General features: G+C 39.5%; 2 protein-coding genes across 2 annotated transcripts; one reads left to right on the top strand and one right to left on the bottom strand.

Annotated features, from left to right (window-relative positions):
• Positions 1-585: 585 nt before the first annotated feature.
• On the bottom strand, positions 586-1,905 carry LOC147518073 (uncharacterized). Its single transcript, XM_086593803.1, has one exon. It carries the CDS (start codon positions 1,903-1,905, stop codon positions 586-588), a length of 1,320 nt encoding a protein of 439 aa, XP_086449929.1.
• A 10,333-nt stretch (positions 1,906-12,238) lies between these two features.
• On the top strand, positions 12,239-17,196 carry LOC147518072 (SEC12-like protein 2). Its single transcript, XM_086590049.1, has 9 exons — positions 12,239-12,652; positions 12,746-12,896; positions 15,064-15,155; positions 15,288-15,387; positions 15,725-15,800; positions 15,883-16,003; positions 16,347-16,460; positions 16,580-16,650; positions 16,915-17,196. The coding sequence occupies exons 1-9, from the start codon at positions 12,327-12,329 to the stop codon at positions 16,986-16,988; spliced, it is 1,125 nt and encodes a 374-aa protein (XP_086446175.1). The 5' UTR covers positions 12,239-12,326; the 3' UTR covers positions 16,989-17,196.
• Positions 17,197-22,565: the final 5,369 nt, after the last annotated feature.

The raw sequence follows: 22,565 nt of genomic DNA, 5'->3' as shown, positions 1-22,565 counted from the left end.
CGCATGGTCTGCCATTGCGATAATAGAATAGAGAGGCAGATTGCACACAAAACATCACCATGTTACACCAGTGGTCATTGAAACCAAATGAAGAAAGAGCTTTCCTCAGGAAATTCCAGCCAACACGATCATACGCTTTAGATAGGTCAATTTTTGCTCCCCATTTTTGTTTGGCTTTTTTGTTTCTGGTGTTGAGGTGGTGAAAAAGTTCGTTGGCTATAAGAATGTTGTCATGGATACATCGATCTGGGATGAAGGCGCTTTGGAAAGGGCCTATTATTTTATTCAGTAGTGGTCGTAAACGATTCACTATGACTTTTGACAGGATTTTATAGGCCACATTACAAAGGCTGATTGGACGAAAATGTGTAGGTTGTTCAGGATTTTTTGTTTTTGGAATTAGGACGATGTTTGTGTGATTCAGAGGTTTTGTGAAATGGGCAGTGAGGTAGAATTGCTGGATGAAGTTTGTGATGTCCCTACCGATGATATCCCAATAGGTATGAAAGAACTTTCTGTAAATCCATCCGCCCTGCTGGATTTGTTCGCTCAATCGATAGGGCAGCTCTTCTAATTTCGGCCTCCTCACGGGGTTCCGTTCATGTCAATGTTGTCTAGAGCAGTGATCCTTGGTGCACAAGAGTTGAAAATCTGGCTTGTCGCATCATCATCCGACCTCTCGAAGTTTTTCTGGAAATGGTCCACAAAAACCTTTGAGATGGCTTCTGGATCCGTTTGCCGTATGCCGTCCTTGTCTTTGACTGTAGTGATACCTTTGGCTTGTCTGTTGATGATGACAGACATATGGAAAAATTTTGTATTATCATCCCCTTCTTGGTGCCAGCTTGTGTTTGCTCTTTGTGCCCAATGCCTTTCTTCCCTTAATACCAAATTTGCAAGGAGCTTTGACAATGCTTTTTCTCTGTGATCAATTGCTCTGGTTCTCGCTGAGGGTGGGAGTTGGTGGATGTCCGCGATGATCGCTTCTATTTCATGGATTTTCTTTTCGGAGTTTCCAAACACAATGTTTTTCCACCGAATGAAGTTTTGCTGGCAAAGTCTTAGTCTCTGAGAGAGTTGAAAGGAGCTTGAGCCTTTAAAGGTTTGGATCCAGCTCTTGTGCACCGGGGATTTGTTATCCTGGTGTAAAAGCCATGCATTTTCAAATCGAAAACGATGGAATTTAGGAGAAAAAGGCCTAAGGTTGCTGGTGAAAATCAAGACTTTATGGTCTGACTTTTGAGAGAAAACATAGCTCAATTGTGAGTTTGGAAATAAAGATCGCCATTCGACATTACAAAATAAATGATCAATGGTTTGAGCCACTCTAGCTAGTCCATCTCTCTTATTTGTCCAACTAAAACATTTTCGGCAAGGTGCATAGTGCATTAGATTACATCTATCGAGCATATCCGTGAGAGGCATCACTTTTGCTGGTGTAACAGGTCTTCCTCCCATCTTATCGTCCTGACATAGAACTTGGTTAAAATCTCCGAACATTGCCCAAGGACCTTGTACCGTATCACCAAGAGCCGCTAACAACTCCCATTGAATTTTCCTTCCATGATGCTTTGGGTGGGCATATACAGCAGTGAAAGTCCACTTAGGTTCAGTTGATGAAAGGCACTGTGCCGTACCATGTATCATCCAGTTCTCAAATTTTTCAATGTGAACTGACAGCTTGCTTGTCCATAAAAGACTCATACCACCAGACCTGCCATTTGAGGGGACATGAAAATGGTTTACAAACCCTTGTCTTTGGATTTTTTGGGAGATTTTTGGAGATTTCACTTGGGTTTCAACTAGCAGGATCATCTCCGGTCGATATTTGCGGATTTTCTTCAACAAATCTTCACTGTCGAGGGTGACCAAACCCTTGACAGTTCCACGAAAGAATAGACTCATTGTGAGGGGGCTGTTTCCGGCCAGCCGCCATCACCGTTCGATGGTCTCTAATATCTCATTGGCGAGGTCTCCCTCTTCACGTATTTCAGATTATGGTAGCGAGGCTTTTTGGTGGAGATGTCTTCTGACAGTTGCAAGAGGTTGAATTTCCGTTTGAGGTTAGATTGGTGAAAGAAGCAACAGTCTAGGACTTGGTTAACATCTAGAATGATTTTGTTTTGTGACTCATTGATTTTTTGTTTCTTCATTCCTTGTATTGGTATCGGCCATTTGCCTCCCAGGAGAAGTTCAAGCTCATTTGTTGGTGGGATAGGTGAAAAAGAAGGTTGTTGGGGTTGTGATGTGCTAAGAGGTTCTCTTTGTGTTGCTTTGTATTTGGGTGAGGGTGTTGCTGTGAACTTGAAAGGTTCCTTTTCCTGCTCTGTAGGTGGAGAGTTGTGTTCATTGTCAGAGATAGCTTGGTTGAGTGGGTTTGGGTCAGAGATCGGTTGTTGAGTCTGGTCCCCTCCTGTCCCTAACATAGTTGGTGAAGGGTTTTGGATGTTTGTGATGATTGGTTTACCCAAGAGGATTTTTGGCATGAGTCTGGGTTTGTACTTCTTGACAGCCAGGTGGTTTGAGAGGTTAGGTGGAGGTGGCAGACCCATGTAATCAGGGATTGAGACAGCCTGACCGAAATTGGGGAGTGGGTGAGTGTTGTCAGAGTTTGGTGGGATGTGACGACTAGAGTGTTGGGGAGTGTTAACGTTGGTCGCCCCGATGCAATCGTCCCGGCAGTTTTTGGTATTTTCTTGCTGAATAGGTGTAGTGGATCTGGGGTTTGGGATACTCAGAGGTTGATGGCTGCCGGAGCTGATGTGGTGATGTTTGTTTGAGTTGAAACGGAGGTTTGAAGTGAAGAGGGGTTTTGAGCCAGTAAATGGATCAAACCTTAGGTATCCTGGGGGCGGAATATTTTCGATGCATTGTTTGTAGCTATGGCCGAGAATCCCACATCGAAAGCATACCAGCGGAAGATGTTCATAGGCATATTCAACCCATATACCTCCAAAAGTTGATGGTAGGGCTGCACCTGCCGCGATGGGTTTGTCGATATCAATCTTTATTTTGACTTGGACCATGTTACATGGCTTCTCTCCTTCTGCCGGCACATTTTGTGGGATGCTCACACAAATGACCTCTCCACATTTTGGTACACTGCGTTGGTCCAGGATACTACGAACAGATTGTTCGTCATAATAGCAATGAGGAAGATTGATAAGGTGAATCCAGAAAAAGGCTTTTGGGAATGCTCTAGTCAGAGAGAAATCTTTCCATGATCGTAACTGTAAGGTAGTACGTGCCGGATTCCATGGCTGGTTTTCCATGATGAAGTCTGTATCAGACTGGTTTCTGAAAACAAATTCAAAGAGGCCTCCAGGGTAGACCATTGACTTGACTGGGCGAATAGGATCCCAAGCTGCAGTGAGATCAGCTTTGATTGCGTTGTATCCCGTTTTATCCACCAGTATCTTACCCATTAGAGTGAAACTATTGTGTTTGTTAAAGAGTGTTTCCATACGATTGTCCAGTGGGAGTATCTTTTTACCATCAGTTGGTAAGCAAACCCTCTCATTTTGTGTGGCAGTGTTCTCTGTCAGAGGTTCTTTTCCCTTGTCTCTGGGGGCTTTTGGCAAAGGTTGGGTTGGATGCTGAGTGTTTGTTGTGTTGGAAGACCCTAAAACAAGTTCTAGGGAAAGGTTTTGTGGGGTGATGTTTGTGAGATTCATGCTGAGGAACTTTACTGGGATGTAAGGATTTTGTGATGTTGATGTGGGTCTTTGGTGGGAGATCGAATTTATAGTAGTTTTCTTCCATGCGAGATGGTGGTGGTGATGATTAGTTGATGTTGTGTGTTGTTATATTTCGAGCGGCATGGAAATTCTGAAGTTATCTTGTGGAATCATCTTAGCTCGATGAAGAGTCTAGAGACAAGTTACATTGCGATGATTTTTCGAGAAAAAGGTTTATTTGTGGTGGAGTGGTTGAAGGTATGATGGGGAATCGGATAGGTGTCAAAAACAAGGCGAATTTCGAGTCTATTGTATGGAGGAAGTGTAGAAATTCAGACGAGTGAGAGAAGGAAAGGTCTGATGTTTGATTTGATTTGTGAGAATACTTACAGTTGTAGTTTGGTTTGCCCACATGCTTCTTCCCTTATGGATCCTGTAGTGATTAGAAGCGGTAAATCTGGTTTTGCCATCATGAAGAACAGCTCAAAACTCTCTCCCACTTGATAACACTTGCCGATACCCAAACTGGTGATGATCATGTAAAGACAAACTCCAAAGTATAGCTGAAAAGAAAATTCTCATCTTCTCAAGTAGTCAAACTACAGATCGTATACTTGGTTCCTTGAGAGTTGAGACCTTGAACGAATGATAAACAAACTGATACGGATACCATGCACGAAACGTACAAGTCCAAGGATACCAACCTCTCCTTGTTCTAAGCTTCCTGCCTTTCATTATCTAAACAACAGTTAAGTTGACAACTCCAGATACATTGGTCAGTAAGTAACGTTGTCTTGCAGGAATCAGTGCGGAAATACTTGGTGTCTAGAGACTCCGCACTTTGATACAAAGCAACCATGTTTCCTAGATTTAATTCTTTATTGAAAGATTTGATGATGTTACCTATAGGGCAGTGAGTGTTGAAATCTCCAAGAGTATTTCAAAATACTTGTGTGTTGTTTAGTCCCATATTGGTGAACCACCACTAGCAAGTGAGGTATATGAGAAATTCCTCCATCATAAGGGCGTGCCCTTGGGGTATAAAGGCTTTTGTGTTAGGAGAGAGGACTCACCCAAAGCCACACACACCCCGCCCGCGTTGTGTCAGGTTCGGGCTTGGGCTTGGGCTTATTGTCTAGTGGGTAGTGGCTTACCAATTGCCTAAAGTTTCGGCTAGGGTGGCTAGAGTTCTATTTCGGCTTGGTTTTGTGAAACCGACTTTGAGAGGTGTCCTTCTCCAATCTAGTAACCGATCATACCTCTATATAAACACTGCTGTGTTCATAGAGAAAGATCAACACAGAACAGAGAGAGAACTCGTGTATACCGGTAAAAGTAAAGCGAGAACTTCGTGGATATACGACCCTTCATCCCCCCCCACACCTAATCGGAGAAGCGAAACCATTAATTGCTTTATTCTTCTTCTCTTCTTCTGTCGGCCGCCCGAGAGAGTTATATTCTTTGTTCTAGAGGGTAGTCCGTTTTTAGTGCAAAGTCACTCTTTGTTAACCATTGAATCTGTGAGGGAAGGCATCGCTTGTTGCCTTTCTGCACCATTGGAAGGGGCGAAATCTTTCCTTAAGATTGTTGTAAGCAGATAAAAGAAAACAATAGAAGACAAGGACAGAATAACAGGTAATAACCAAGGCGCGGATTAGGCTACTTCGTCTATGAGAGATGCTGCACCTCTACTGAATGCTCGCAACTTACCCAATGTGTCAAAGATTGAATCCTTCAATGGTTCACACTTCAAGCGATGGAGAGAAAGGGTGTTCACAGCCCTAGATGTACTCAACTATGCAAAGTATCTCACTGATACAGCACCCATGGAGGGTTCAAATGATTTCGAAAGAAATCAAGCTGCTTGGCTTAATGGGAATAAGGTATGTCATCATGCTATTTTGAGTACCTTGTCCAATGAAATTTTTGATATTTATTGTTCAAATAAGAATGCACATGATATATGGGAGAGTTTGAACAAGAAATACATAATAGAGGATGCTGGTACTCAAAAATATGTTATTGGGACTTTTCTAAAGTTTCATATGAGAGAGGATAGAGATGTAACGTCTCAAATCCATGATTATCATGTGCTGATTAATGATTTGAAAACTGAGGGTATTAATTTACCCGAAACCTTTGTTGCTGGATGTTTGATTGAGAAACTCCCCGAGTCTTGGAAACACTATAAAAATAGTATGAAGCATAAGTGCAAGCAAATGACCCTTGAGGATGTGATCATTCACATTCACATAGAGGAAAAGAACAAGACTCGGGATGAAGTGTTGTCTAAGGAATTCCATTCTAAAGCCAATATCATTGAAGGTAATCCCAGCAAATCTAATAAAACCTCTAAAAAGCAGAAGTACAACAAAAATAAGAATTTCAAGGTCAAAGGGACTTCTTTTAAAAGGAGTGGTACTGGCAATGGAAATTGTTATGTTTGTGGTAAACCTGGACATAGGGCTTTTTAGTGCAGACACAAGAAAGACACTGATGATCCTCCCAATGCTAATCTAGTTAAGGGAGATGATATTATTGCTGCTGTGGTGTCACAAGTGTTCATGGCCACTGGGAAGAAGAACTGGGTACTAGATTCTGGTGCCACCCGCCATGTCTGTGGTGATGTTGAAGCCTTCTCAGACTACATACTAGTGAAAGATGAAAATGTCTATATGGGTGACTCTAGGTCATTTCTGTTGAGGGAACAGGCAAGATTCTTCTGAAGTTAACTTCAGGGAAAACCCTTTCACTTAGTAATGTTCTTCATGTTCCTGAGATTCGTCAGAATCTGATTTCTGTGTCCTTACTGGGAAAAGTTGGCGTCAAGGTGACTTTTGAGAGTGACAAGTTTGTTCTGACAAAGAATGAGGGTTTTGTTGGTAAAGGTTATTGTAATAACAGTGGTCTTTTCATGTTGAGTGTACTTGACAACATTATTATTAATAAGAATGAATCTACTTCTGCTTACTTGCTTGACTCTTTTAATATATGGCATGGTAGACTAGGACATGTGAATGTTTAGTATATGAAAATGATGAAAGCATGTGGTTTATTGTCTGATATTTCGGATTTTTCTAATGATAAATGTGAGATATGTGCTGAGACTAAAGCCACGAAGAAACCCTGCAGAACTGTTTCTAGAGATAAAACTGGATTACTAACTCTTAGCTTATTCATACGGATTTGGGTGAATTCAGGAGTACCATGTCTAGAGGGGGGGAAGTTTTATTATATTACATTCATAGATGACTTCTCTAGGTACACCATGGTATATTTACTTAGAAACAAACATGAGGCAGGTGAGATGTTTCTCAAGTACAAAGCTGAAGTTGAAAACCGGCTTAAGCGTGAAGATTAAAAAGACGGTCCGACGGGGTGGAGAGTATGAGTCTAACCCCTTCCAGGACTTTTGTGACAAGAATGGCATTATTCATGAGACTACTCCACCGTACTCTCCTGAGTCTAATGGAATAGCCGAACGGAAAAACAGAACACTAAAAGAGATGATGAATGCTATGCTTGTAAGTTCTGGAGCTTCCCTGAACTTGTGGGGGGAAGCAATCCTATTTGCTTGCCATATACAGAATAGGATACCCAACAAGAAAACAGGGAATAAGACACCATATGAGTTATGGAAAGGTCATGTACCTAACCTGACATACTTCAAAATGTGGGGGTGTCTTGTAAAGGTTCTTGTGAACGAACCTAAAAAGAGAAAATTGGGACCTAGAACTGTTGATTGTATGTTCATTGGTTATGCTCATAATAGTGCTGCATATAGATTTTTAGTAGTAAAATCTGATAATAACCTTGTCGATGCTAACACTATTATAGAGAGTAAAAATGCTGATTTCTTTGAAATTTGTTTCCTTTGAAAATTGGCATTGAGAGGTTGGTTGCTCCTAGTGAACAACAATCAATAGATCCTGAAATTTCTGAACAAGAAATTCGGAAGAGTAAAAGAGACAGAAAATCCACCAATTTTGGTGATGACTTTTACACATTTCTTCTTGATGATGATCCTGTGACGTATAATGAGGCAATCAGTTCTCGAGATGCACCTTTCTGGAAGGATGCTATACACTCAGAACTAGATTCGATTATAGCTAATCACACATGGGAGATAGTTGATCTACCTCCTGGGGCGAAACCTATACGTTACAAGTGGATCTTCAAAAAGAAATTGAAACTAGATGGTTCCATTGAGAAATACAAGGCTAGACTTGTAGTCAAGGGATTCTCCCAGAAAAAAGGCATTGACTATTTTGATACTTATGCTCCTGTAACTAGGATTTCTTCTATAAGAGTTCTAATGGCTCTAGCTGCTATTCATAATTTATTTATTCATCAAATGGATGTAAAACTACATTTTTGAATGGTGATCTTGATGAAGAAATATATATGCTGACTGAGGGAAGTACGATAGTACCGGGGAATGAGCATAAGGTATGCAAGTTAGTTAAGTCTTTATATGGGTTGAAACAAAGCCAAAACAATGGCATGAAAAGTTTGATGAGTTGTCATGATGTCTAATGGATATCACATAAATGATCTTTGATAAATGTATTTACTTTAAATCTTTTGATGTGAATACATATGTGATTATCTGTCTATATGTAGATGACATGTTAATCATGAGTCATAGCCTTGATGTTGTGAGAAACACTAAGATGTTTTTATCCTCCCAATTTGAAATGAAGGATTTGGGAGAAGCTGATGTGATTCTTGGAATCAAAATCATCGAAAAAGCTTGATGATGGCTATCGCTTTCACAAGAGCATTATGTTGAGAAGTTTTTGAAGAAGTTTAATTTTTATGATAGTAAGCCTGTGTCGACACCTTATGAGGCAAATAGTGAACTTCAGAAAAATGCTCAACATGGTGTCCTTCAGTCTAGATATGCCCAAATTATTGGTAGTCTCATGTACTTGATGAATTGCACTAGACCTGACATTGCTTATGCAGTTAGCAGGTTAAGCAGATACACTCATTGTCCTAGCCAGGAACATTGGAGTGCGTTAGAGAGACTAGCTAAGTACTTGAGAGGAAGAATGAATTGCGATAGAGGGTTATTGTGATGCAAACTGGATATCTGATTCTCATGATATCAAGTCCACTAGTGGTTATATTTTCACCCTAGGTGGAGGTGCAGTCGCTTGGAAATCTTCTAAGCAGACCTTGATAGCTCGTTCAACCATGGAGTCCGAGCTTATTGCTTTGGATAAAGCAAGTGCTGAGGCTGAGTGGCTTAGAAACCTCTTGGCAGATCTTTCTATTGGTACAAAACCGCCTCCAGCTGTACCTATGCATTGTATTTGTCGGGCAGCCGATAGCAAAGTCAAAAGAGCAAATTGTATAATGGGAAAAAGGCATATTAAATGCGAGACTACAATCTATAAAGCATTTCTTTGGAATCTAGAGTTGTGGCTCTAGATTATGTGAGGTCGAGTTAAATTTGGCCGATCCTCCGACAAAACCGCTTTTAACGGGGAGACAAGTGGTTGAAACGCGTTGAGGGGATGAGACTTTTGCCTTAGATAGAGGGCGACATTGACGGCAACCCCACCTATGTGATTGGAGATCCCATGAAGTAGGTTCAAAGGGAAAAACAAGTCACCTCGTCACTCTGGTATGCTATTGTCTTTCTTTGAGACGTCCCACCCTATGACTAGATAGCATTATTGTATACTTTGTATAACTTGAATTGCAATAAGAAATGATGAGTTATCTTACTCTTAATGGAATCCATAGTCCATTATTTTGTTATGAGATAGTGTATTCTAACTGCTCTGTACACTTGATGGATATCCACCTACGTGAATGTAGAACTGGGTCGGTTCTTATGAGTATTCAGGCAAGTACTTTAGAGCATTCATGGAACACAGGCAGCGCAAGGGCCAAAAAGCGCAACACCGCAGAACAGGCATATAATGAAAGAACAATGTGCAGTGGGTGCATGTGCTCTATTTTACTACAAGGGAATGTTGGTTCAAAGATTTTTTAATCCACCACTTTCACGTATTATAAAACATGTTACCCTATGACTGGTTCAAGCCCGAAAAGCACCAGTATCTTATGCATTGTTTTTTCGATTCTCTCTGGCATTTCGTTAACCCATTTCTTTTGTAATATCCTATTCTAAAATAGTGGGGGACTATTAGTATTTTGAAATAGTGGGGGATTGTTGGAATTTTCAAGAGTATTTCAAAATACTTGTGTGTTGTTTAGTCCCACATTGGTGAACCACCACTAGCAAGTGAGGTATATGAGAAATTCCTCCATCATAAGGGCGTGCCCTTAGGGTACAAAGGCTTTTGTGTTAGGAGGGAGGACTCACCCAAAGCCACACACGCGCGCGCGCCTGCCCGCCCCGCACCGCGTCGTGTCGGGTTCGGGCTTGGGCTTATTGTCTAGTGGGTAGTGCTGCAAGTTTCGGCTAGGGTGGCTAGAGTTCTACTTCGACTTGGTTTTGTGAAACCGACTTTGAGAGGTGTCCTTCTCCCATCTGGTAACCGATCATACCTCTATATAAACTGTGTTCATAGAGAAAGATCAACACAGAACAGAGAGATAGGCAGAGAGAGAACTCGTGTATACCAGCGAAACAGAAACAGAACTCGTGGATACACAACCCTTCATCCCATCCCACACGAATCAGAGAAACAGAAACCATTAATTGCTTTATTCTTCTTCTCTTCTTCCTGTCAGCCGCCAGAGAGAGTTATATTGCTGTTCTAGAGGGTAGTCCGTTTCTAGTGCAAAGTCACTCTTTGTTAACCATTGAATCTCGTGAGGAAGACGCATCGCTGTTGCCTTTCTGCACCATTGGAAGGGGCGAAATCTTTCCTTAAGGACAGCCTAATCCACGCCTTGGTTATTACCTGTTATTCTGTCCTTGTCTTCTATTGTTTTCTTTTATCTGCTTAGGGCATCTCCAATGGGGGGTGTAAAATTACACCTCCACCTTGGCTCCACGTAGGTGCCATTAGGATTTTACACCTCTAATTGTATATTATTGTATAGCTTATAAATATCCACAATCTATACTCTCCAATGGAAGAGTGTAAAAAAAAAATAGATTTTAAACTCGGACGTCACTTGGAGTGACGTCCCTCTTTAATTTAAACTGGGACGTCCCAAGTGACGTCCGAGTTAAAAAATTACTTTAGAATTAGAAAGGGATGTTACTCCAAGTAACGTCTGAAAATTATTTCACTCAGACGTCAGTTCGAGTGTCGCCCGGGCTTTTTATTAACTAATAGCGAGAGGGAGAATTCCCCACCCTCTCTATTAGCTAATACACTATTACCTACGGTATAGCACCCCCATTGGAAATAGTTTTTTTATATTTGGGGTGTAAAATTTCCACTCTATACAGTTTACACCCCCCATTGGAGATGCCCTTACAACAGTGAGGAGGCTAAAAATAACTTCAACAAAATCCTTACCAGATTATGCAAACACCAGTTTGTTCGTATCATTGTCAACTAGCAGCTTTATGCTTAAATTTTTAATCTGAGCCATTATTCCCTTTTGCTTCAATTGAGTGAAGTTGCGCACTAGCTTCAGAATTGGAGCCAAGTTAACATAAGAGTTTTATATAAATATATAGTAGTAATATATACTGTCACTAAGAGAAGTTAACATAGTTAAGGACTTTCATTTATATCAAACACATATTTTATCAGCCACGACTAACCTCTACCAATAGACACAAAATGACCATATTTGTGGCTGGTCCCCTTATAAATCCTTGTAGATCATAAATTATCATCGTTTTTCTCGTTAGTTGGAAATATGAGATATTTAATGAGACTCCATAGAGAAGTGGTTTGGACGTTTAGATTCTAGTGAATGCATTCTCTTTTTTTTGACTCTTTGAGATTTCAATGAATCTCATAGAGAGTAACTTCTTAACCTAATTTATATATGACAGAAACTCAACGACTGTTCATTGATAAAAAATCATCTAGAGACAACCTGATTTGGTTCCATATGCCACTACTTATTCTTCATCTATATAATCGCACAAGAAAAATTATTGAACCGTAAATCGTCTATGATCAACAATTACAATTTGACTGAATGAGTTCAAACGCATCAGAATAAGGCCATGAGCTCATGATGGCTGAACACTAAATTAGGCTTAAGGCCCAGGCAAACTTCAAGGCCTAACCCAAAGCAAGGCCCAAAATATCGATATCGATGAATATATCGGTATACCCAAAAACCGATATATATCGGATATATTGGATATATCCATTTTTTTGGTGACCAGTCCAAACTATTTAAAATATCGGAAATATATTGGAAATATCGAATTTATATTAAAAAATGGTCAAAAAGTCAACCGATATATATTGATTATATCGGAAATATCGATTATATCGGCGATATAAAGTTTCATATAAGAAATTCCGATATATATCGGAAAAAAGGGTTCAATATTCGGTGGATATATATCAGAAATATCGATATCGGTGTACCAATTTACCGAGATATATCGGCGATATTTTGGGCTTGACCCAAAGTATGAGTGAAACTGGCCCAAAAATTGGTTGACCAATTTTGACTCGTTTTCAAGTTTCAGGTTTGCAGACAAAGAAGCAAAAACCATCATCAGAGATTTGGATCTCAATTTTGGGTATGTCTCAATTATCTACTCAGAAATATGGTGTTCCCATTTACGGTGCTGCATGGGTTCCAACAAATTTACTCCACAACAAAAAACAAGAAGAAGAAGAAGAATTAGATTCTTCCGAGTTGAGACAGTGTTTAGTTTTGTGTGGAGGTGGCGGAGAAGGTAAAAGTGGAATCCCAAATTCCATTTTACTCTCTCTCTTCAACCCCACTTCCAATTCTCTCTCCCCAACTCCGTTGTCTAAGATTGGTACTGGTGCTGACTTACCATATAGAATGGCAGTCCATCCTGGGGGAGATGGTGTTATTTGTTCATTTCCTAAAAGTTGCAGGTACTCTTCTTTCTTTCTTTCTTTTTTTGTTTACAATGATTCTTATTTCGACCAAGGTTTTTAAAACTGTTTATTATGTGATTGGTTATATAGATGGTTTGAGTGGGACGTCCCGGAGTCTTCTGAAACTTATAAACTGGACCTCAAGTCTTCTGAGAAAATTTTGACCCAGATGGAAGATGTTGGGCAGCAGTTAGCAATGACTTTTAACGCTGATGGTTCTGCACTTGCTGTTGGTGGTGAGGTATGTTCAATCTGATACACATTTTATATGAGAAAAATCACTAATGGATACTTTAGCTGTAGCCTTTGGGTTCAGTGTTATATTCAAATCATTTCTGTGTTGTCTTTAAACCAGAGTACTAGATGTTACTGAGCGTTGGGTAATCAAGTCTCTATATTTTGTTCTTCAAGGAACATGGGAAGCATGATTACACCTTTTATCTAGGAAGTAATGATTTAGAGTGGTTCTAGTGATGTTAAGCTTATAAGGTTCGTGAAGTATGCTGTTTATCTTTCAAAGAGAGCAAGGGTATGTCAATAATAGATCAAATATTGTTTCTTTGCTTGGGTCTATAAGGTATCAATTATTAAAGTCTGTACTAGAGGTGTGCTAGAACTTCTGTATCTATTTTGCCTAAAAAGTGGCCTTGGTGTCAATTCTAGCTCTTTTAGCGTAAATTATAACTATTGTAAATTTGTAATGCAATAGTTCACATTTTTTTTGTCTGATTAAATGGACGTTATGCCTATTGTAATGTATTTCGTCCGGCACACGTTCAAGGAGATGAAAAGTGAAGACCTGAACAAAAAATTAGTTTAAGGGAGTCGGTTAAGAATTGTTTGGACTCCAAATACAGAGGCATAATATTTTTAGTTTTAACACCAAGTTTGACTAAAACTAGAATTTGACACATGTTAACTCTTTTTTGGAAGCAAAATACAAAAATACCCTCTTTTAATTATTTACAACTACTTCTCCCATAATATCTTAAAATTTAAAGTATTCTAAAATGCGTTTGAAAGTAATCATTTATTTAAAAAATTACTAAAATGCATTTTAACTCTATTAACATTTTAAAAATAATAGAATTAACTTATAATCACGTACTTTGCATTTTAAAATGTATATAGTGTAAAAACTAAAAGTATCGGGTTTCCCATAGGCATTTGACACTAGACCCTAAGCCTAAACCCCAAACCCCAAACCTCTAAACGCTAAACCCTAAATTCCTATAACTAGACCCTAAGCCTAAACCATAAACTCTAAATCTCAATAAACTAGACCCTAAGCCTAAATCCTAAATCTCACTAAACTAGACCTTAAGCCTAAACCCTAAAAACCTTTAGACACTAAACCCTAGGCATAAACCCTAAACCTCAAGACACTAAGCCCTAACTCCCTATAACCTAACTCGTTGCATTGTCGAACCTATTGCATAATAAAATGCGTTTTGTATCTATGTGCATTTTAAAATGCAGAAACCCATCTACATTTTAAAATGTATTATGTATTTTAAAATAAATTTATTGTGTGGGTGTGGTTTTAATTTATGATACTCTGCATTTTAAAATGCAAAACAGGTAGTTATAATCGAACTCTATTATTTTTAGTGAAAACATTGAATTTGGTAGTTATATAAGGGTAAAAAAGATAATAAAGTGGTTACAAATCCCAATAACTAATTTATCTACTTCCACATTACATGGGTAGTTATAGTCAAAGCCTTTGCATCTAGTTTTTTTCCTTGTACAAGTAGTTTCCACTATATAAAAAAGGTAAATAGTAGTAAATTTATAAAATAATATTCCGCAATCTCTTAAGTGTAAATTTTTATAAAAGAGACTCCCTAACCCAATTTCTTGAGACCTGAAGTAGGTTAGGTCATTTCTTTATAATGGCCATTTTACCAATTTCACTGGTTTTCATGCAACATTTGAGGATGAATGGGGATTCACTAGAAAAAGAAAAATAAATATTAATGAGGATATCTCAGGTCTTCACAAAAGTTTTGCCTTTCATTGGATGCTTATTTTGAAATGTTTCAATGCGTAGAACTATCAACTGTTTATTGTGTTTAGGAAGATAGAATTGGGGTTAGGCCTCGTTTTTTGCCACCACATTTTGTTTAATTATGCTAAATCATAAGATCTACTAGTGGCTGGTCACCTCCGCCCACCTGAAACAGATCTCAAAATCAGCACCTGGATCATATAACTTCCTTGCTGCAGATTCGAAATTCCTGTAAGGTGGACGGCAGACCCGCTTCACTAGTTCATTCCTCTTGATGCATTCCTCAACAGATAAGAGATTAAGAGGTGATATCAAAACGATTAAGTTCAACAAAAGAAAGTACCTTTTCTTAGTGATGTACTTTTGTAATTGTTTCCTTAACTCTTCTGTTGCACAGGATGGCCATCTAAGAGTCTTCAAATGGCCTAGTATGGAAGTCATTCTGGATGAAAATGATGCACATGCTAGAATAAAGGATTTAAGTTTCAGGTTGTGTATTTACTTAGTTTAACCTGATTTATAATTTCTTAACATAGGTTGGAAAGAATATATTTCAGTTTTATTCCAAATTAAGATGCTGCTCCAAATACTGATTTTTCCGTTTTCCGTTGTCTCATGCAGCTCCGATGAGAATTATCTTGTATCCTTGGGTAGTGGTTCCTCTTGTAGGGTTTGGGATGTATCATCGTCAAAGATAGTAGCTTCTTTACCGAAGGAAAATGTAAGTTATTAACTTTCAAGGAAACCTAAGTTCTGCATGTTGAAAGTTACAACACTATGTGTGAAGTGGCAGATCATCTTCAGTAAATATTAGCATTTTTGTCTATGTGAAACTATTGATGACATGCACAAAAGAATCACCACTAATGTGCGAAGTTTCACCCCCTTTCGTGGCCTACCATTCACTGACTTAGATTTATTAAGAATTTAAGATAATAATATAAGAAAGACGATTATCTAAGTAAATTTTGGTTAACATTTCACCAAAGTTCTCTTCCTTTGTATTCCCCTCAATTTTTATATTTATAACTGAAGTTTTACTTTTTATTCATATCTAGGATGAGATGTTTGGTTTCTGTCGGTTCTCTCAAACCAAAGATAATACTCAAATTCTTTATATCACTGCAATGCGAGGTATGCTTTAGTTCTTTGTACTGATTCCTTTATCTCTATTGTTTAAGGTGCACACTGATTGACAATCTCAGATTTAACCCAGGACAAGGAGGAAGTATTATTTATTGGGACACGACCTCATGGAAGAGAATTGGGTCAAAGCAAGTTGTCCGAGACCCTATCTCTGCATTCAATGTTTCCAGTGATGGAGAATTCCTCGCAGTGTAAGTCTATTAGTTTTTCATTCTCACGTCCTGATTTACTTGATTGCAGTTTCTTTATTTTTTAAATTATTATGTTCCGTTGTTCCCATCTAATCCTTGAGCAATTGCTACTTGGGTTTGGTAGGGACAAATTGTCTTGATAAAAATGGTTTTAATATACTATCACTTATCTTAAATATGTCCGAGTAATGACAAGATGGTGAAGTTTTGAATGTCCAGTCACCCTGATACAACTCTCCTTTACCTGGCATGGGATAGTTCAGGGAGATTTTTTACGTCCTTAATACTGAATTATCTTGAAACCATTCTATTTGACCATCTCTTTTGGTCCTCCAACATGCAGTGGGACAATTCAAGGTGACATATACATTGTGAACTCTAGTATGCGGGTGCATACCGTTATAAAAAAAGCACACCTTGGGCTCGTTACAGTATTGATGTTTTCCGACGATTCCAGGTTAGCATCCTAATCAGTGTCAGTTATCATATATGAGCACTTTTTAATGTCATCGATCAACTGTTCCCAAGACACTTCTGTAAGTATTAATATTGAAGTGAAATTGCTTTTATTGACAGACATGTGGTGTCTTCATCTTTGGACTCGAGTGCTAGAGTGACACTAATTGAAAGCAAGAAAAAACAGAATGGTAAGTAGTATCTTCTATTCCTGCCTCTTTAAACACATTGCGAACTCCTGAAGTTATAATTTCTCGGTGGACTATTTGTAGGCCTAAAATTTGCTACAGTTGTGTTTGGAAAATTTGCTTCGCAACTACTAGATCGTGTCAGAACGGAACATTTTAGGCTCTTCACCCTCTTGGTGTTAATTATTTTCTCGTATATTCTCTAATTGCTAGTAAGGCTATTCATGTCCTCATGTTTGCTGTATTTTTTTTTTCATGTTTTCGCAGGATTGAGCATTTGGGTTGTTCTTGTGGTTCTCTTGCTTACAATTTTGGCCTATATCCTGGCATTAGTGATGTAGCACTATGTTTTTGGGTATACAGAGTTTAGTGCCATTTCATCCTTGATGCATTGGCTGGTTTGTTTTGAAGCAAATGTACACATAGCTGTATGAATCAGCTGTACTTGTTTTACAGGAAAACTATAGTTTGTTAATGCCTACATGCAGGAACATTATATTGATCTTCAGAAAAAACGTCAATGTTCGTCAATAATGTTATTTTCGGATATCACACTCTTGTTCAATTTCTCTCCGCAAACACACTTAACATTTTTAAACGTAGTAATGAAGAAGTGACTTTGAACTGCAGAACTCCGTGTAGGACATATGTGGTACGTAGGGCCGTTCCTATCATGACCAATGAAATTTACAACTAGATTTATGTAATTCGTGATGTGTAAGTGATGCGGTACAGATTCTTGCTGAGAAATATTTTGATGAATATGTGATGAATATGATGGTGTCATGAAAGTTTGAGAGGCTGTTAATAATAGTACGAGGGCGCACGTGCTCAGTGTTAGCGCACACGCGCTCCGGGCTAGAGGCTGTCACAGTAGTACAAGGGCGCACGCGCTCTGGGCTTTTCTTTGGGCTTTATGAGAATAGTCGTTTGTTTCATTTAATTTTTGGTAGGATTGGTTAGGTGGTTTCACCCGCTTGTTTATTTTAGGGTTAGGACGCCTATTTAAAGGCTGAGGATAATTGTGACGATTCATTCAATGATTTTATTAAAATTATTCTGTTGTTTCTTGGTTAAAAAACGATTAGTTGATTGTTTGTGAGCTAACACACTTAGTATTATATTAGTTGTTATCAAATTTAGCTACGATCTCAATATGTCTCATCTAGTAGGAAGAGGACGTGGTAGACCTTAGAGAGAAGCTTATCTGGACGATGTGTATGCTCGTGATCGCATGGCCGAACTTTCAAGGCAGGTAGCAGCGCTAACCCGCCAGGTTCAGGCCCTTAATCGGCAACCCGACCGACCACAAGACCGTGAACCACAACTGGTGGAGGACGATCTGGAGGCAGAGGATAATAACCCCTTTGCCGATTTGGGTGCTATTGACAATCTCTCGCGTGTTTTGCACCCTAGAGAGAACCGACGCTGGGAATCTGGTTTGAAAATTGATCTACCGGAGTTTCATGGCAGCTTACAACCGGACGATCTAATTGATCGATTGGCTCGGGACTGTGGAGGAGGTTATGGAGTTCAAAGAAGTGACAGACGACAAACATGTAGCGCTTGTGGCAACTCATTTTCGTGGTTGTGTTATGGCTTGGTGACAACAGTTAAAGGCGACTTGTCACAGACGAGATAAGTCTAAAATCGTGGATTGGGGACAACTTAAAAAATATCTCCGTGCCGATTTTTTACCATTCAATTATACGCGTGGATTATATCAACGCTTTCAAAACTTGCGTCAAGGTGCCAAATCTGTGGATGACTATACCAAGAACTTTTTTCAGTTATTGTCTCGTGTCGAACTGACAGAGTCTGATGATCAGTTGGTGGCCCATTATATTGGGGGTTTTCGTTCTAACTTGCAAGATGCCTTGAACCTGTTTGATGTTTTTTCGGTCTCTGAGGCTCATCAACGTGCCTTAATTCTGGAAAAACAACAGAACCGCAGGGTTAGTGGTCTTGTTCTCCACACTCCCAATGTTCCTATCACTAGGCCGTAGGGTCCAGAAGCTCTTGGTTGTGGCACTAATGCAGTTAAGTGTTTTCGTTGTGGTGAGATTGGTCACTATGCTAACAAATGTCCAAAACCGCCTGCTCCTGGTAAGATTTTGTTTGCTGAAAATGAGGATATTGATGAGGATCTCGTGGGTGGGTTTCTTGGGGCTCCCATTTTTATGTGGGCTCGGATGACATTCCGGAATAACTAGTCACTGGTGACCGGGGTGAACTTCTGGTGGTGCCCCGCCTGTGTTTTACTCCTAAGGAGACTAAGGGTGATGGTTGGCTCCGCAATCATATTTTCCAGTCGACTTGTACCATTCTTCGAAAGGTTTGCAAGCTGGTTATTGATTCCGGTAGCTGTGGAGAATGTTGTCTTTTCTGAAGCTGTTCGTAAGCTTAACTTAGCCACTGAGAAACATCCGGCGCCTTATTCTCTCTCTTGGCTGAAGAAGGGCACAGAGGTAACAGTGTCTAAACGTTGTTTGGTTTCTCTTTATATTGGTTCTAAGTAAATTGATAAGGTGTGGTGTGATGTTGTTACAATGGATGCTTGCCACTTGTTATTGGGTCGCCCCTCGCAATTTGATCGGCGGGTTTCTCATGATGGTTGGAAGAATACTCATAGTTTTCAGTTTGAGGGTGTTAAAATTGTGTTAGTACCGACTAAGGAGCCTGTGGCCACAGCATCAGCCGAGCCAAAGTCTTCTTGTTTGGCTTTGTGCAGTTTTGAGACCGAATTGATAGGTGCTAGTCATGTGTTTATTTTAATGTGTGAACCTAACATGCTAAAGGTTATGGCGTGTGTACAGGGGTTGTTACAGGAGTTCTCAGACCTTTTTCCGGATGAGTTACCGGCTGGGTTGCCTCCTATGAGGGATATACAACACCAAATTGATTTGGTTCCTAGTTCTAAAATCCCAAATCATCCGCATTATCGGATGAGTCCGAAAGAGCATGCGGAGTTACAGCGCCAGGTTACCGATTTGCTGGATAAAGGATTTATTTGGGAAAGTTTAAGCCCATGTGCGGTTCCTGCTTTGTTAGTTCCCAAGAAAGATGGTACTTGGCGTATGTGTGTCGACAGTCGGGCTATTAATAAGATCACTACCAAGTACAGGTTTCCTATTCCAAGGTTAGATGACCTTTTGGATCAGCTACATGGTGCTGCAGTCTTTACCAAGCTTGACTTAAAGTTCGGTTATTATCAGATTCACATCTGTATTGGGGATGAGTGGAAGACCGCCTTTAAGATGAAGGAGGGCCTGTATGAGTGGTTGGTCATGCCATTTAGCCTCTCTAATGCACCTAGTACTTTCATGCGAGTCATGAATCAGGTGTTGAAGCCATTTTTAGGCAAGTGTGTGGTGGTTTACTTCGATGACATCTTAATTCTGATGGGATACGTCTCATCTCCGGATCTCCAGCGGGTGTTGTTATGCGTCTTACGCCAAGCTCAGCTTTTTGCTGTTGTTGCTAAGTGCGTTTTCTGTACTGACTCAGTTTTGTTTTTAGGTTATGTGGTTTCGGCAGAAGGTATCTCTGTGGATATGTCTAAGGTCAAGGCGGTTCTCTCCTGGCCTAGCTCGACGACATTAACTGAAGCACGTAGTTTTCATGGGTTTGCTTCTTTTTATCGCTGCTTTGTTCCTCACTTTAGTACTATCACTGCTCCTATGACTGACTATTTGCGTGGTAGTAAGTTTCTTTGGACTCAGGCAGCTGAAGAGAGTTTTCAGTTTCTCAAGACTAAGCTTATTTCGGCACCAATTCTTAAACTGCCGGATTTTGCATCTCCCTTTGAAGTGTGTATTGATGCTTCTAAAGTTGGTATTGGGGCTGTTCTTAGTCAGCATACTCACCCTGTCGCTTATTTCAGTGAGAAACTCTCCGGTGCGAAACAGAACTACAGTGCTTTTGAGTTAGAATTTTATGTCGTTGTTCAGACCCTTAAACATTGGCATCATTATTTGATTCATTCAGAATTTCTCCTTTATTCTGACCATGAAGCACTTAAGCATATTGGTAACCAAGATAACGTCAGTTCCCGACAACTGCGCTGGTCTAGTTATTTGCAGGATTTTACCATTGTCTTGCGCCACAAGTCTGGGGTTCAAAATCATGTGGCGGATGCTCTTAGCAGGCGTTCTTTGTTGTTGGTGTCCTTGCGTACTACGGTTTTTGGGTTTGACTCTTTTCCTGAGATGTACACTAGTGATCCCTATTTTTCGCTTGTTCTGACTGATATACAGGAGGGCCAATTATATGAGTTTTCTTTACAGGAGGGTTTTTTGTTTAAGGGTAAGTGTCTCTGTGTTCCTGCCTGCAGCTTTCGTTTTCGTCTCCTCACTGAATTGCATAATGAGGGCCACTTTGGGCGTGACAAGACACTACGGCTCGTATCTGAGTCTTATTTTTGGCCGGGTCTTAGCACAAATGTTCACAAGTTTGTTGCTCGTTGTCATATTTGCGAAGTCTCTAAGGGCCATGCTACTAATGCAGGGTTATATATGCCTTTACATGTTCTGAGTCGTCCATGGTGTGATATCAGTATGGACTTTGTTCTTGGTCTTTCTTGTACTCAACGAGGTCACAATATTTTTGTGGTGGTAGATCGGTTCTCTAAGATAGCGCATTTCATTGCATGCAAGAAATCTACCGATGCTGTCAGTGTTGTACAGTTGTTCTTTCACGATGTTTACCGGTTATATGGTTTTCCTGCATCTATTGTTTCTGATCAGGATACTCGTTTCCTTAGTCATTTTTGGCGTTGTTTATGGAAGATGATGCACATTGAGTTGAGATTTAGTACGGCCTATCATCCACGGACTGATGGCCAAACACAGGTTGTTAACCGGTCCTTGGGTAATCAGTTACGTTCTTTTGTGGGTACTAAGATCAAGAAGTGGGATTCTCATCTTGCCCAAGCCAAGTTTGCCTTTAACCGTTCGGTTAATCGGAGTTCTAGGTATAGTCCTTTCCAGGTTCTCTATGGGTTTAATCCTCGCGTTGCGGCTGATCTTGCGCCTATTCCTGGTTTATAGCCTATTCATTCTACTGCTTCTGAGATTGCTCAACACCTTTAGGATACTCATGCTACTGTTCGTCAGAAGTTATTGGAGTCAAATGCAAAGTACAAGGCTACTGTTGATCGCCATCGACGTGATGTTCATTTTGAGGTGGGTGATTTTGTCTGGGCTGTCCTTACTAAAGACCATTTTTCCGTTGGTGACTAGAATAAATTGAAACATCACAAGATTGGTCCTGTGGAGGTGATTGAAAAGATTAACTCTAATGCATATCTTGATAGGAAATTAGTCGGTCTAAATTAATTAGACTAATCTAACCCTAGTTAAACCGCAAGCGCACAACTATCGTTGAAAATAGTTGCGGCAAACGGGTTGATCCCACAGGGATTGCTACTTCGGACAAACGAGTATTAAAATTATACTTAACTAATTCGAACAATATTCTTTTATGGAAGTTTGAATTACTAATAACTAAAATTAACTAATTACTATGAAAGCAATAAATTAAATGGATTAATTATTAACGAAGAAAACACTAAGGCATTCGAATCCACCCTAGACTGTTGTAGGTTATCCTAGTCAAATCAGTTTATAGTTCTTTTTTTAATTACGAGTAGCATGAGGGAAAGGTAACCCTAGCTTTCTCGAAGATCTGATCATGAAGCTCTTATATTTATTAGATTGATTGGATTTTAGCAAACGAAACTATAAATCCCTAGCAAGAATTGTCTTTTTATAGCACAACTCTTCATAGATTTATTTAAACGATGAACGTATTGCATTGATATTAATAAGAGAATAATCTAACTATTAATCAGTCGAGACATGAAAACATGCAAGATATAATTAATGAAAGTAATCCTATTACTATCTAAAGAAATAAAT

This window comes from Coptis chinensis, chromosome 2, assembly GCF_015680905.1.
Source record: "Coptis chinensis isolate HL-2020 chromosome 2, ASM1568090v1, whole genome shotgun sequence".
Classification (NCBI taxonomy): domain Eukaryota; kingdom Viridiplantae; phylum Streptophyta; class Magnoliopsida; order Ranunculales; family Ranunculaceae; genus Coptis; species Coptis chinensis.
Note: the sequence above shows the minus strand (reverse complement) of the source record. Positions and strands in the feature narration are given on the sequence as shown.